General features: G+C 39.5%; 1 protein-coding gene across 1 annotated transcript in view; it reads right to left on the reverse strand.

Annotated features, from left to right (window-relative positions):
- Positions 1-12,290, reverse strand: part of PECAM1 (platelet and endothelial cell adhesion molecule 1) — a gene marked incomplete at its 5' end in the record, with an annotated part of 37,323 nt that overhangs the window by 7,981 nt on the left and 17,052 nt on the right. Inside the window, 3 exons of the mRNA XM_084273739.1 lie at positions 10,778-10,834; positions 11,532-11,602; positions 12,056-12,083. Of these exons, the coding sequence (XP_084129865.1) occupies positions 10,778-10,834; positions 11,532-11,602; positions 12,056-12,083 (156 nt within the window). The remainder of the gene's footprint in view (positions 1-10,777; positions 10,835-11,531; positions 11,603-12,055; positions 12,084-12,290) is intronic.

The following is a 12,290-nucleotide window of genomic DNA, read 5'->3' on the forward strand; positions in this document are numbered from 1 at the left end:
CCCAAATCTAATAAAGGTAGGTATTTTTATAGATTTAAACTCTTGATATTGCTTTTAGTTGATGGGGTTTTAAATTCAAAGAAGAATATTCATGGCAGGAATTAAAGACACTGGCATCCCCACCTGCTCTGTCCTACCCCAGTGCTAGAGGTTATGGAGAATATATGCTTCACCACTTGCCATTTACAATCCATTTTAAACCTGCCTCCACAACTGCTGCAAGCTAAGATGCTAGATTATCAGCTGAAGATGCTGAACTGCAGGCACACACTACATTCTGGCAAGCCTTTTTTTGGACCTGCAGCTTCTAACAGAGACTCTTGGCAGGCAGTTTGGGAACAGATCTTAGGCAGGGGCATGCACGCAATTCAGCTTTGCACTTTAGGTTCAAGCAAGGTCAGAAGCTCCCTGCATATTTGTGTCTTACTGAAACCATCCGGCTTTGCCTAATATTTGGCTGAAGCTACTGCAAGCATTTGGCTCTGGAATCAATGGTCTCACAGGTCCAGGCTTTGGTCTAGAACATGTCTGGAGACCTAAGATCCAAAGAGTTTTTATTTTGGAGAAGGGAAATTTTATTTGCATGACTTGTACTGCATGCAACTAGCATATGCTCATAAAGCCTGATTTTTGAGTAACATCATGAATCCTCAGACCCTGTGAGTTTTCTCCATGCTGGAAGAGGCGTTCAGGTGGAAATTCTGGCTAAGTACAGAGGTGTTAAGCCCGAGGCTCAGTAGCAGGAAAGCATTTGAGCAGATTTCCTGATTGCTAGAACTGATTTTTAATAGTTTGTTCCAAACACTGAATGCAATGGGGATTTCTCAGGCCTCTCTCCACCGGGATGTATTTATTTTTCCACAGTGCATTGTTGGTTGCAGTAGGATTCTTAGAGTTTCCTGTCTCGCCGCTGCAGTTGCTTCCAAGCGAGCAATTCATTTTTCCAGACTTAGCAGCACAAAGGCTGGCTCTGCATTTTGTTCACTACATTTCCATTTTCCTGATAAGAAATTAAGAATAGTTACCTTGCAATAAGCCACTCTGAGTTCAATTCAACACACATCAAGATCAGTGCAAAGCCTATCACTGGCTCATGTGAGTGTTGGATCAGATACGGAGCGAAGGCAGAGCTCACTGAAGGAGCATGAATGTTCTAAAATATTGTCTTCCACAGCAAATGCCCTGAAAAATTTTAAGAGAATCTGAGAACTGAGTTGGTTCTAGTCTTCTCAGGAATATGAACAGAACTGTGCTACCCTGAGAACTGGGACCAATATTGAGGGAAGGGGGGAGTTGAGATAAAGAACCAGTATGGAGATGCTTGGACTTCCTGCCCCTACTGCCTCTTGGGAGAATGAAAGGTGTGATGGAAGTAAATCTTGCAGCTAAAAGAGCCTCCAGCCACCAGCTGAACTTCACACCTCCCTCAGGAAGGCCATCAGCTGCCAGCCTAGCCCACTGGGACTCCTGCATGCACAAAGTGGGCAGCAGGACCACAGTTATTTCATCATTCTTGGCATTCTGCTAATCTAGACAATTGTCTGTTTGAACTCTTTTAGTTCTTTCTGAGCAAAAAGCAACAGCTCGAGAACTCTTAATATACTTTGACCTTTCCACAGAGCAACCAGAGAAAGTGGAATTTTAAGGAAATTCGTTCATCCTGATAGATATGAAGGACTTAGATGAAGGTGTTATTGACCTGACTGGTACTAACTGTGACCATTGCCCAAACTGCCATTTAGATGTGAGGTTTGACTTAAAGCTGAGGGTTGAAGCTTTAGGCATTTTATCTAAAACAATAAAGCAACACCCTGCTGCTCTAGAAAAGCTTTCAAACCAACACCTGAGAGGCCTTCCTGAACACCAAATCCTTCTCTGATTTAAACTAACTTTTCAATAATAGTGCAAAGACAACATCATCTGAGTTGCTTCCAGAGCCAATGCTAGTGATCAGTGTCCTTAAACCTCTCATTACAGCAGAGGAAATCTAGCATCCAGCTTCAGAGACTGGCAGTCTCTCCCTACAGTATTATGTGACTTTTAATCACAACACACCCGACTAGACTTGAATTTTGCAAATTACCTGCTTTTCCTCTTGTTAACAGGTTAACTGCTGTTAACCACATGCAGGTCTTATGCAGTTTGGCAGTTAGCTCCTCAGACTCCTGTCTTTAGCCTCTTTAGGCCTGGTACTGAGAATAAGGAAAGCAGCACAGCAGATAGGATAGGAAGTCAGAAGCCTTACCATGGTGTGATGGAGACAGTGAAATGATAGTAACAGGAGATAACATAGCCAATGCCAGGAAAACAAAAAGAAAGGGAATAATGTCCGATGCTCAGCACATACCAAAGGCCTGGGGCTTGGGAAAGGTCAGAGCATCATCTGCATTATGGACTCATGATTTGGGAGAAGGACAAGCAATAGTTGTAGAACTCAAAATACAAGAGAAGTTGCTTACTGACATGGCATCTGCCTTAAAGGGGACAGCAGTGAGAGTCATTAGAAAAATGAAGAGGAAAATATTGTAGCTCAGTCACAAAGAATTGCATCAGACATAACAACCACTGACAGCTCTTCAGCTTCCTCTCTAGTGGACACAGTTTCTAGAATGCACAGACAACTCCTCGAAAAGACTTATGGGCTTATGAAAAAATAAGTTAATTCTAAATAAACCCAAACCACAACAGTTACCTAAAAACAAATAATAAAGTTTTACATGGCTCTTAGGTGTTAAATCTGTCAAGATGACACCAATTCCCAAAATAATGTAATTTCCACAGAGGACATGTTTATCTGAACCACTGACTTCCTGAAGTGGATTGTGCTCTTGGGCATTTGCTCAAAAATCTCGAAGAGTATTCAAACATAGTGAAGATCATAATGGTAAACCAACTTCTGCACCCACTGGTAATCCTCAGCATCTTTCACAATTGGCCTTTAATATATTTATATTAATATATATTAAAGTACTGAAGAAGATAGATCTATTTCTTTGGAATCCTCCACTGCATTCGTACTTTGCCTCCTTGGGATCAGGTAGCCTAACAAAAACCAAAGTAAATGTTACATTTAATTGGACTGCAATGTACCTATCCACAGCAACTGCACAGCTATGGGATGCACTGCTTATCTGTTTGAAACACTTTTCCTGTGTATCAGTCAGGAAAAACAGACGTGATTAAAACAATAAACTGTTACTATGTTTCCAAGAATAACTGAAACTGTAGAGTGTTCTGCATAAAAGAGCAGGTGGACTGCAAGATTAAGGGCCTTCACATATCATCTGGCTAATACAGCTCAGTTTTTCAGTCATCTCATTTTACTGCAGTCCCCACATGAAGTATAGTCTTATAAGTGCATTGAATCGTTGTAATCAACCTGAGTTTTTGCTACAGCTCAGAAAATATCCTTCTAGTATGTAACACCGTCCCTGTATGTCCAAAATGGGAATGGGGAAAGGTGTTGCAACCAGCTTCCCACCTTGGCAGGGAGCAAGGGTCAATCAGCACAATCAGCTTCTGCAGCTCGTTACAGGTGCAGCTCACACCCACTGAACAGGGTTCAGAACACCTGTGGCCTTTGGGTTCAGCCCTAAAATGAGCTGGTTGTTTCTCATGATGGATCCTACATGAAGTTCCAAGCCCTGGTCTTTAGCGTAAAGGATATTCAGCTTTTCACTGCAAGGCTGTGAAAAATGAGTACAATGTACAGGCTCAGCACGAAGCCAGGAGTCTGTTCCCAGCGTTGTCACTCTCTAAACACATCATCTTAAACAAATGACCTAATCTCTCTGTTTGTTCAGCTGGAAAATGGAGATTAAAAATTGCCATATAAATCCTCACAAGGGAATATTGAGTAATGTTTTCTAAAGTATTTGGAGAGCCCTCACATGAAAGATTCTCTAGAAACAGAACACTGTGTCAGAGCAGGCAGAAAATCCCTTACAAAATTGGAAAAAAAGCAAATTAAAAACAACAATAAAATATTAAAAATGGCTCAGAATAAACCCAGTTGGTAGCACGGATGGGGACAAAACCTCAACAGTTTACAGCCCTAATATTTACAAATCTAGGCTTCCTAACACAAAGACAGGAAAGGAAATCCTTTCTGATGTAGTCTTTGACACACTATGAAGAAATGCTTTTAACATACCGTCTCTGAACTCATTACTGCCAGAACATTTATAGACAGTAATTGCCAGAAAGCTGCTAATGCCTGCATACAAAAAGCCTGTGTTACAGGAGGAGGAAGCCTGGACCGGCTGGCACATACAATCCAAACCAGTTTGTGATGGTGCTTAAACCACACTGCCCCACTGAAGTGATTATACTGCCTAAAGGTTTTTAGAGTTCCTTGTTGGAAGCTTATGGGTACTTGCTGGGATTATATCCAAAACCAGTGTAATATTTCATAACACATGGCAAAACATGCTCAAGTAAGGAAAAGTGTGGTTCAGGAGCAGTTTGAGATAGCACAGTGTAGCAACCTACTCCCTAGCAGGGCATGTTCAGCTTCAGATGTATATCCAGATGTATGGCCCATCTATTTAGCAGATACAGTGCAAAAGGGCTGATGAAGCAGATGTTACAAATATTAATTAAACAGCCATGGTTTATGAAAAGCCATGAAGGTGTTCCACAACTTATCAACACCTGTGACACTGTAGCTGCACTTTGGTATTTTCCTGTGTCTGGTTGAATGGCATTTATCTCCTAAACTATTCAGTCACAAATTTAACCCTAATCTCTACACAAATGCTTCCTTTATGCATTTAATTTTTTCACTAGCTTACTTACCATTATTAGCTTTTCTGATTTCACTATAAACTGTTTCAGTCCCCTTCTGTACAGGAGCTGGAAAATGTATTGGCACAGAATCAATTTCTTTTCTTTTTTTTTGTTTTTTTGTTTGCTGTATGAAAAGCCCCTTAAACAAACAGAACATGCTATTTTACTTTCAGAGGAAGTAGTTACATAAGTGGCAATGATCCTGTGGAGCCTGTATGAAAAAGCAACTACAGCCCCCTCCCACAAACCCAAACCATAAGGTTCTGAGAGGGAGACATCTCTCCCTCTGTATAAAAGTTGTAAAAATAGGCTTCCCTTTCTAAATTTGAATTAAACATTCTAATAGTCTTCTCAAATTAAATGGATACTGTTTTATTTTTACAGAGACATCTACCACTAGAAAACAGTGTCTCTGGATCACTTTGAAGAATTTCTTCAATCTGTTCAAAAGATTTAGGGATCCTAGACCTGAGATCTGTCATTTGGATGACTAACACCCCCTTTTGGCAACTAGACTGTTTAAATTTTATGTGAGATGTCTCAGGGGAAGATGTACAGATTTCACATTGCATTGCTGCTATTCTGGTGATAACTGGGAAAGGTCTCTGAAAGGAACTGAAAGGTTCCTCAGCATGGTGGACCAGATGGACATAGCAGGAGTGAAGGCTAAGATGACTTGGGAAAGCTGGGAAGTAAGGAGAAAAAGCAGACAGAGATTTGTGCCTCCAAAGGCATAGCTTGGGTAAAAATGCAACATTAGCCTCAGACACATACTTTTCAGACCCTTAGGTTTACAAATAAATTAAACTGAGTCTCTTGGATAACCTCAAAATTATATCAATATCACCTTCAATTTTTGTGGGCCTTCAACAAACCAAGAAGGTAGATTTTTCTGGTTTCAGTTAAAAAAAAATTAAAAATATGCTTATTCCTTTTCTGCAAGAAACTGGAAAGAAAATTCACACTTCTGGATACATAGTCCTGTACTTCAGCTATTAAAAAAGATAAAAGAATTCAGACTCATTGATCTGCAGCTATACTCAGAATCAGAACTCTTCCTGTTCTGCACTGCTCTGAAGAACCTGTCTCTAGCACCTCAGTGTAACTTCCTGCAGCTAAGTTCATTGATTTTCATTCTGTTAAGCGTCCTTTAAATGTTGTGAGTTACCACATCAGAATTGAGTTGCAAAACGGCTATTAACTTCAATGACAGCACCTTTCAAACTTGCAGTTTTGGCATGAACTTTCTTTGCAAAACATCAAGTTCTTGAAGCACATTTCATATGTTTAAGGACTACTGCCTAAAAGATCAATTCAATTTCTAGTGAATCAAGAAGTAACTTCTCATATTTTTCATGTAGCACGTATCATTTTGTTTGGAACACAAATTAGCAGATTCAGTCTTAAATCTCCTGTTGACTCTGGGGTAAAGACTTGGTGGGAGGCATTTCCTTAGGTTGGGGCTTTTTTCAGATCTGTTTCATTAAATTGTGATATAATACCACTGCCCACGTTATTTTCTTTGTTAATCTTCCAGAAGTTGTCTCAGCACTGAGAAAATGTGCTAGGAAAAATTACTTGGATGACTGGATGTTTTGTTCCCACTAACTTTATAATGTTGCCACCCAGCAGATAACTAACTGGCCATGGAAGTAGAATAAGGACTATGTTCTGACTTAGCCATGATTAGCCGTTTCTCCCTTCCCACCTTAGGGATATTTCCTGATCTTACTTTAGTGCTGACCTTTGTTTTCCCTTGGATTAACAATGGAAGGTCTAAAACATGATTCTACAAGGGTATATAAAGAAACTCAGCCTTCCTTCTTTTTTTTTTGCAAGACTAAATCTCATCCTGTTCTCACTGTGATAGGCAGTCTGGAGCTGAAAGAATTCATCTCAAAACTTGGTTTCAGGAGACTCCTTCTACTTAAGCAGCATCCTCAAGATGGTCTGAGAATTAACACATTGAACACGGCAGTGCAATTGCCTTTTAAGTAGCCAAAGCATGCATTTGCTAAGCATCCACTGGCTTCCTGGGAGCAACAAAAGAAAGATAAGGGAGCTGTCATGTCTCAATATACTTGAAGCACAGTTCAGTCTCTCACAGAATCAATTGAGGTTCTGTATGTCATACATAGGTCTGTAACATGAGACAGTATTCAGTTAAAATAATGCAATCTTATTTACACCCTACCTTTTAAACATTGGTTTGCAGTTTGCAGTTCAGCAGGACTCAGTCTGCATAGTGTGGATACTATCTTATTAGTCTAGGATACCGGAATAGTGTTATGTTTCATGAATGGGATGAAAAGGCTATTTTTAGAGATGCTGATCTTGCATTTAATAGCAATTTTAGTTTAAATATCAATGCACTAGCATATCTGTCCCATTCTACACCATTACATTTGGTAGTACATGTTCAGAAACAGTTGAAGAGTTAAGTATTTATTAGCCCTATTCTGGGAAAAAAAAAATAAGAAAAAAAGAGTACAACAACTACAGTATCTACAGTATCTCAGTGCAGAATTAGCAGAGGTGGATACACAATGTGCTTAGAACACAGGGAAAACTCTCGTGATGAATGATACCAGCAAGTGAGAACAGAGAAAGAATAGGAAATTTGGCTGTTCCAGGAGGTCTTTCCTGCCAAGCTTTAAGAGTGAGTGCTCTTGCTCAAACATCTGTATTACTTAACTAAACAATCGTGTCTTTGATCTCTGAAATTAGTGAGTGGTCCTTCCTAGCAGGAAAAAGAAAATTTGTCCATTTCTTTCTCAGTTTGCTTCTCATTCAGCTAAAGTTAGAGCACAGTGGGTTCTATTCACTCTTAGCTACTTGAAACGTTTTGTAAACTTATGAAAGATTTAACAGCTTTCAACACAAGGGCATAATGATATCACAGTTCTCCAGCATGACTGAAGTGTGCATCTGGGTGCTGAGAATCATTTTCAGTGGATATTTCTCCTCGATGGTTGCACAGACATGCACCTTAGCTTCATGCTATAAGGTCAGGTTACTGTTGCATAGAACTAAAGGAGCCCAAAGTTATCTGGGCGTCAATATTCTCACTCCTCTGTTTAATGTGCCACAATATCCAGGATGGTCTCCAGGCCTGTTCAGGTGGAGAAGACAATCTATGTTGGCCTTTCTTCTCTATCACAAGGGATTTACAGTTTTGACCCTTCAACCAGGTCCTTGATAAAGGAGGAAATTCCACTGCTTTCTGTCCTCTCCATTCCCCTAACCTGTGGCTAACCTCAAATGGCTCTTAGGGAATTTGGAGTCTGTACCATGAAGATTCACAGCAGGCTGCTCCTGCTCCAAGCCACAGCTCCAGCTGGGAGACCTGCTCCATACAGACCTCGTATGGATGGGAAGGACAAGTGCACAGGAGGCTCTCAGGGGCAGAAGGGCTGCAAGGAACAACAGTATGGCTGCCACAGCATCATCTAGACTGAGGAGTGCTACTGGCACAAAACTGCCATGCACACAAACACAACCTGCTCTTACATTCACGGATGCCAACATCAGACCAGGGACTAGCAACCAGGGACCAACATCAGTGTCAGGGACTAGCAACATGCCCAGAGATCCTCCCAAAACATAACAATTGAGGCCAGACAGATTTATTACCTCTGTGGGGATCAAGCGTTGATACTTCAACTTCAGTGTACTCCACCTCAGCACTCTCAAGGTCAGGTCCTGCCCCAAAAATATCAAGAAGATGTTTCTTTGTAGGACTGCATGCTTCACTTGAGCTGTGGGCCTGATCCTGCTGCCACTGAAATTAATGGACAAGTCCACATTGACTTTGGTAGGTGCAGGATCAGGCCCTACTTATGGCAGGCGTAAATTACTCTGCTAAGAGTTGTTAGGTCAACCCATTCCTAAGTGTCATCACAATCTGAAAAACAGTAGATCAACTCAAACTACATTTATGAAACTGTGGGATGTGCAAATTTTGCCTAAAAATCTTTCTTTCATTTTAACACCTTCAAAAGTGGCACAACACAAATGGAGCAGGGAATTACCTGAGATTCTCCCATATTCCTGCTCCAGCTGCAGCTCCTCACTCTTTTATTTCTCCCTCTGCCACTACCTTTTCCTTTTCTGTGGCTGTTATGGCAGGACATTTCCCATTCTTCACTTTCCCCACATTTAGAGCCTTCTGTACATCTTTCATGGCCTCTAATCACCCCTCACACTCTCCCTTTCTGCTTTGCCAGTAAGCAATTTCATCATTTCTACGTTACAATTCAAGCTCTTCCAACATCTACAATGGCAACCCATGTTCTTCCTCAAAGTGCTTCTCTGCCACAGTGCCCACAGAGAGACCGACAATGATTATACACAAGACTTACTAAGACTACTGGCTGACAAGTACTGGCTACTTGGATACAACACACACAAGAAATAGCTGATGCTTTCCAGTCTTTTCCTTGATGTGGAAATGGTTTTCTACAAGATTTCTCTACAAGTTGGAAGGAACCACAACAGTCATCCAGACTGGAATCCTGCAAAACTGCTTGTGGACTTTTTAGAACAGAAATTAGAGAAAGATAATAAATAGGATAGTAAAGTTTTGGATTAGCCTTCCAATAGCATTGGTGATAAGGGAAAAAAGGAAAAGCTCAACAAAAAGTTTAAATTACATGCTTCCTACAACAGCAGTGACTCTGAATGATTAACACAGTCTCATGTTCCTGTGTATGTCTGTCTTACATGAGCATGACTCTGTACGTCTGAGTTATTCAGGCCACAATGGAATAACTTCCATGCACCAATAATAAACTCCTTCCTTCTGTTTTCTGAAGTAAAAGCTATTGCCAGACAAGGGTAGAACTGATACTGTTATTTTTAGAGGTTCATGAATAATAGACTTGGTTTTCACATCTGGTAGAGACAGCTGCAGTAGCTTAGGTGTTTTAAAGAAGCTGCCCAATCCACAGTAGGTAAGGACTGAATCCATTTATTTCTGGCACACATGCAGATCATTAGACCAGAGCCCATTTAATCTGAAACAGGTAGGATACAATGGAAAGAACAAGAGACATTGAGATAGAATTTCCAAGCATTGTTTCCAAGTTTTCCTGTGAAATTAACTTAGTGCAGCATCTTTGTCTTAGTTTTGTGGTATAGTGCAGCCCTGCACGCAGAACTGCACTGAAGAATTATTGGTTAGAAATTCCTTTCCCCTCTGTTGCATACAGGTTTATAGAGGAAGCTAGTTCCATGCTTGGTATTAATTTGAGCTTAATTTTGCTCTTCAGTTACACTAGATACCTTTCCAACTATCTTTCAACTCACAGTCCAATACACAACCAAGTCAAAATGTAGTACAAGCCATCAGAAATTGCATCTAATGCATAAGAATACTTTCACATCAATATAAAGCAAAAATATATGGGACAAAGTGTGCTTTCAGAGGGCAATACATGCATATGTAAGTACTATTCTTTCAGTAAATATCTTAAAACTCTTGAATAATTCAAGATACCAGATGATGCAGTACTTGACGTGTCTTAATGAATATATAGAGAGCCTAAAGGGGGTCTCAAAATATTTGGTAGGTTATGTTATTCAGATTTTATAGGAGATTATTTTAGGTTTAATGTTTAAATACTTCAAGATCTGCAGAAATGAAGAAAGGATGGACAAGTAAAAAAGCAGAAGTCTGTAGAAAAGATTTTAAAAACAAATCTAAGTATTTCTTGTACAGACCTTAAAATTTTGACTCTAAGTTGCATTTTTAGGCCATCCTTCATTAGAATGGAATTCAGTACAACTAATTATACTTCATAATGCAGGTGGTAAAGGGGTACGATCATTGCCATTTTGTCTGTAGTGATCTATGCTCAGCAAAGAGTCTTCCTCACTACCAAAGAGAAAAAGGGAAGGGCTGGACCTACCAAATCCTGACTGCTACCATGACAAAACATTACAAATTTCAGTCATAATTTAAAAATCTATTGTTTTAGACAGTAGTTACCTTTACTTTCATCTGCTGATTTCATGTGATTTTCATTATCTTCAATGTAACCTGATCCTAAAATATTAAAGCAAAAGTTGATACTTTGTCATTTCTATTATAGCAAATCAAATAAGTTACACAGATGCAACTCATTGTCATTACATTTATTTACATAAATATTTACATATTTCTACTTCTGGGTTCACACCCAAGACATCCAAATAACAGAGGTGGGAAGAATATGGCTTTTCAAATGATCAGCTAAAATGATCAGAGTTACTTTCTTTAAGAGTAACTTTCTTTAATAACCTCTTTTCAGGTTCTCTAAGCAACATGTCCACCTGTCTTTTCAAAGTGGATTGACATCCTGCAGTGAAAGGTGCTCAGTGACAGCAAATTAATATCATTGTACTGTAGCCACATCACAGGACCATTTGCCACAACTGAAATTTCCTCTCTCAAGTAATTTTCTTGCAGCTGTGTCAGAACTGTCAAACCACAGTAATTTTCCTTTACCATGACTTCTCCATCTTTAATCTTGTTACCTGATTGCCTGGCAGAAGCGTCTGAGCAGATTTATAAACCAACCTTGATATAAGCTGTGCTCATAAAAAAACTGTACAAAGAAAGAACGAGAGAAGATCCCTGGGAGAACATTACTGGTATTCTTCTGTATTTCCAAAACACTGGGCCCTATCCAAACAACCACCATGTTAAGTCCAAAACATTCCATAAATGTTCAATTAAGCCAAGTCACAGCAAAATATCCTACCTGAATAGTAGTCTCCATCATTGTGCTGTCTTGTCAGTTTTTCACTTGCTGAGTTTGTAGCCAAGGCAGATCTGAAAAGCAAACAAATAAAAGTTGATGTAATTATTCAAAACCAATCAATAAAATCAATATGACAATATGCAAAGACAAGTCATTGTCTACACTGACTACCACACATTCTTAAATATTGAAGCTAATGAAAATTTTGCCTTTGTCTTTAAGAGAAACACAAGCAAATTTTAAGGCCAAAAGTGTTCCTCTCTTGCATTACTCTTAAGACCTCTGTATTTTTAATTCCATACCTAAATGCATTCAAATGCAGGCCTGACATTCTTCTAATTCTCTTAGCTGGCCTTTTTTTTTCTATTTTTAGAGTATTTCCTCATCCTGTTGTTGTGCTAGCAGGTGGTACATGAAGCACAACCATCTATTGTCTGCAGGTGTGCCATAATAAACTACATTCACATGGTGGAAAACCTTTAAACAGAAATACTTAACCATCACTGTAAAGTAAGGCATCTTACCCAGACATCTCCATGGATGGTCCCTTAGCTTGACAGAGAAAAATAAAAGCATCTATTAGTAGATTGTACAAGTAAAAGAATTTTAAAATCAAATACAGTGATTATCTTCCCACATCAGAATAATTTATCTCAGCTAACACAAAACTAATTACCTAGTGTCTTACATCCTGTTTATGACCCAGGTCCTTTAAACGTCTCTTTCACAGACCACCTGAAATCCCAACCCCCAGACTTT

This window comes from Gallinula chloropus (assembly GCF_964237585.1).
Source record: "Gallinula chloropus genome assembly, chromosome: 20".
NCBI lineage: Eukaryota > Metazoa > Chordata > Aves > Gruiformes > Rallidae > Gallinula > Gallinula chloropus.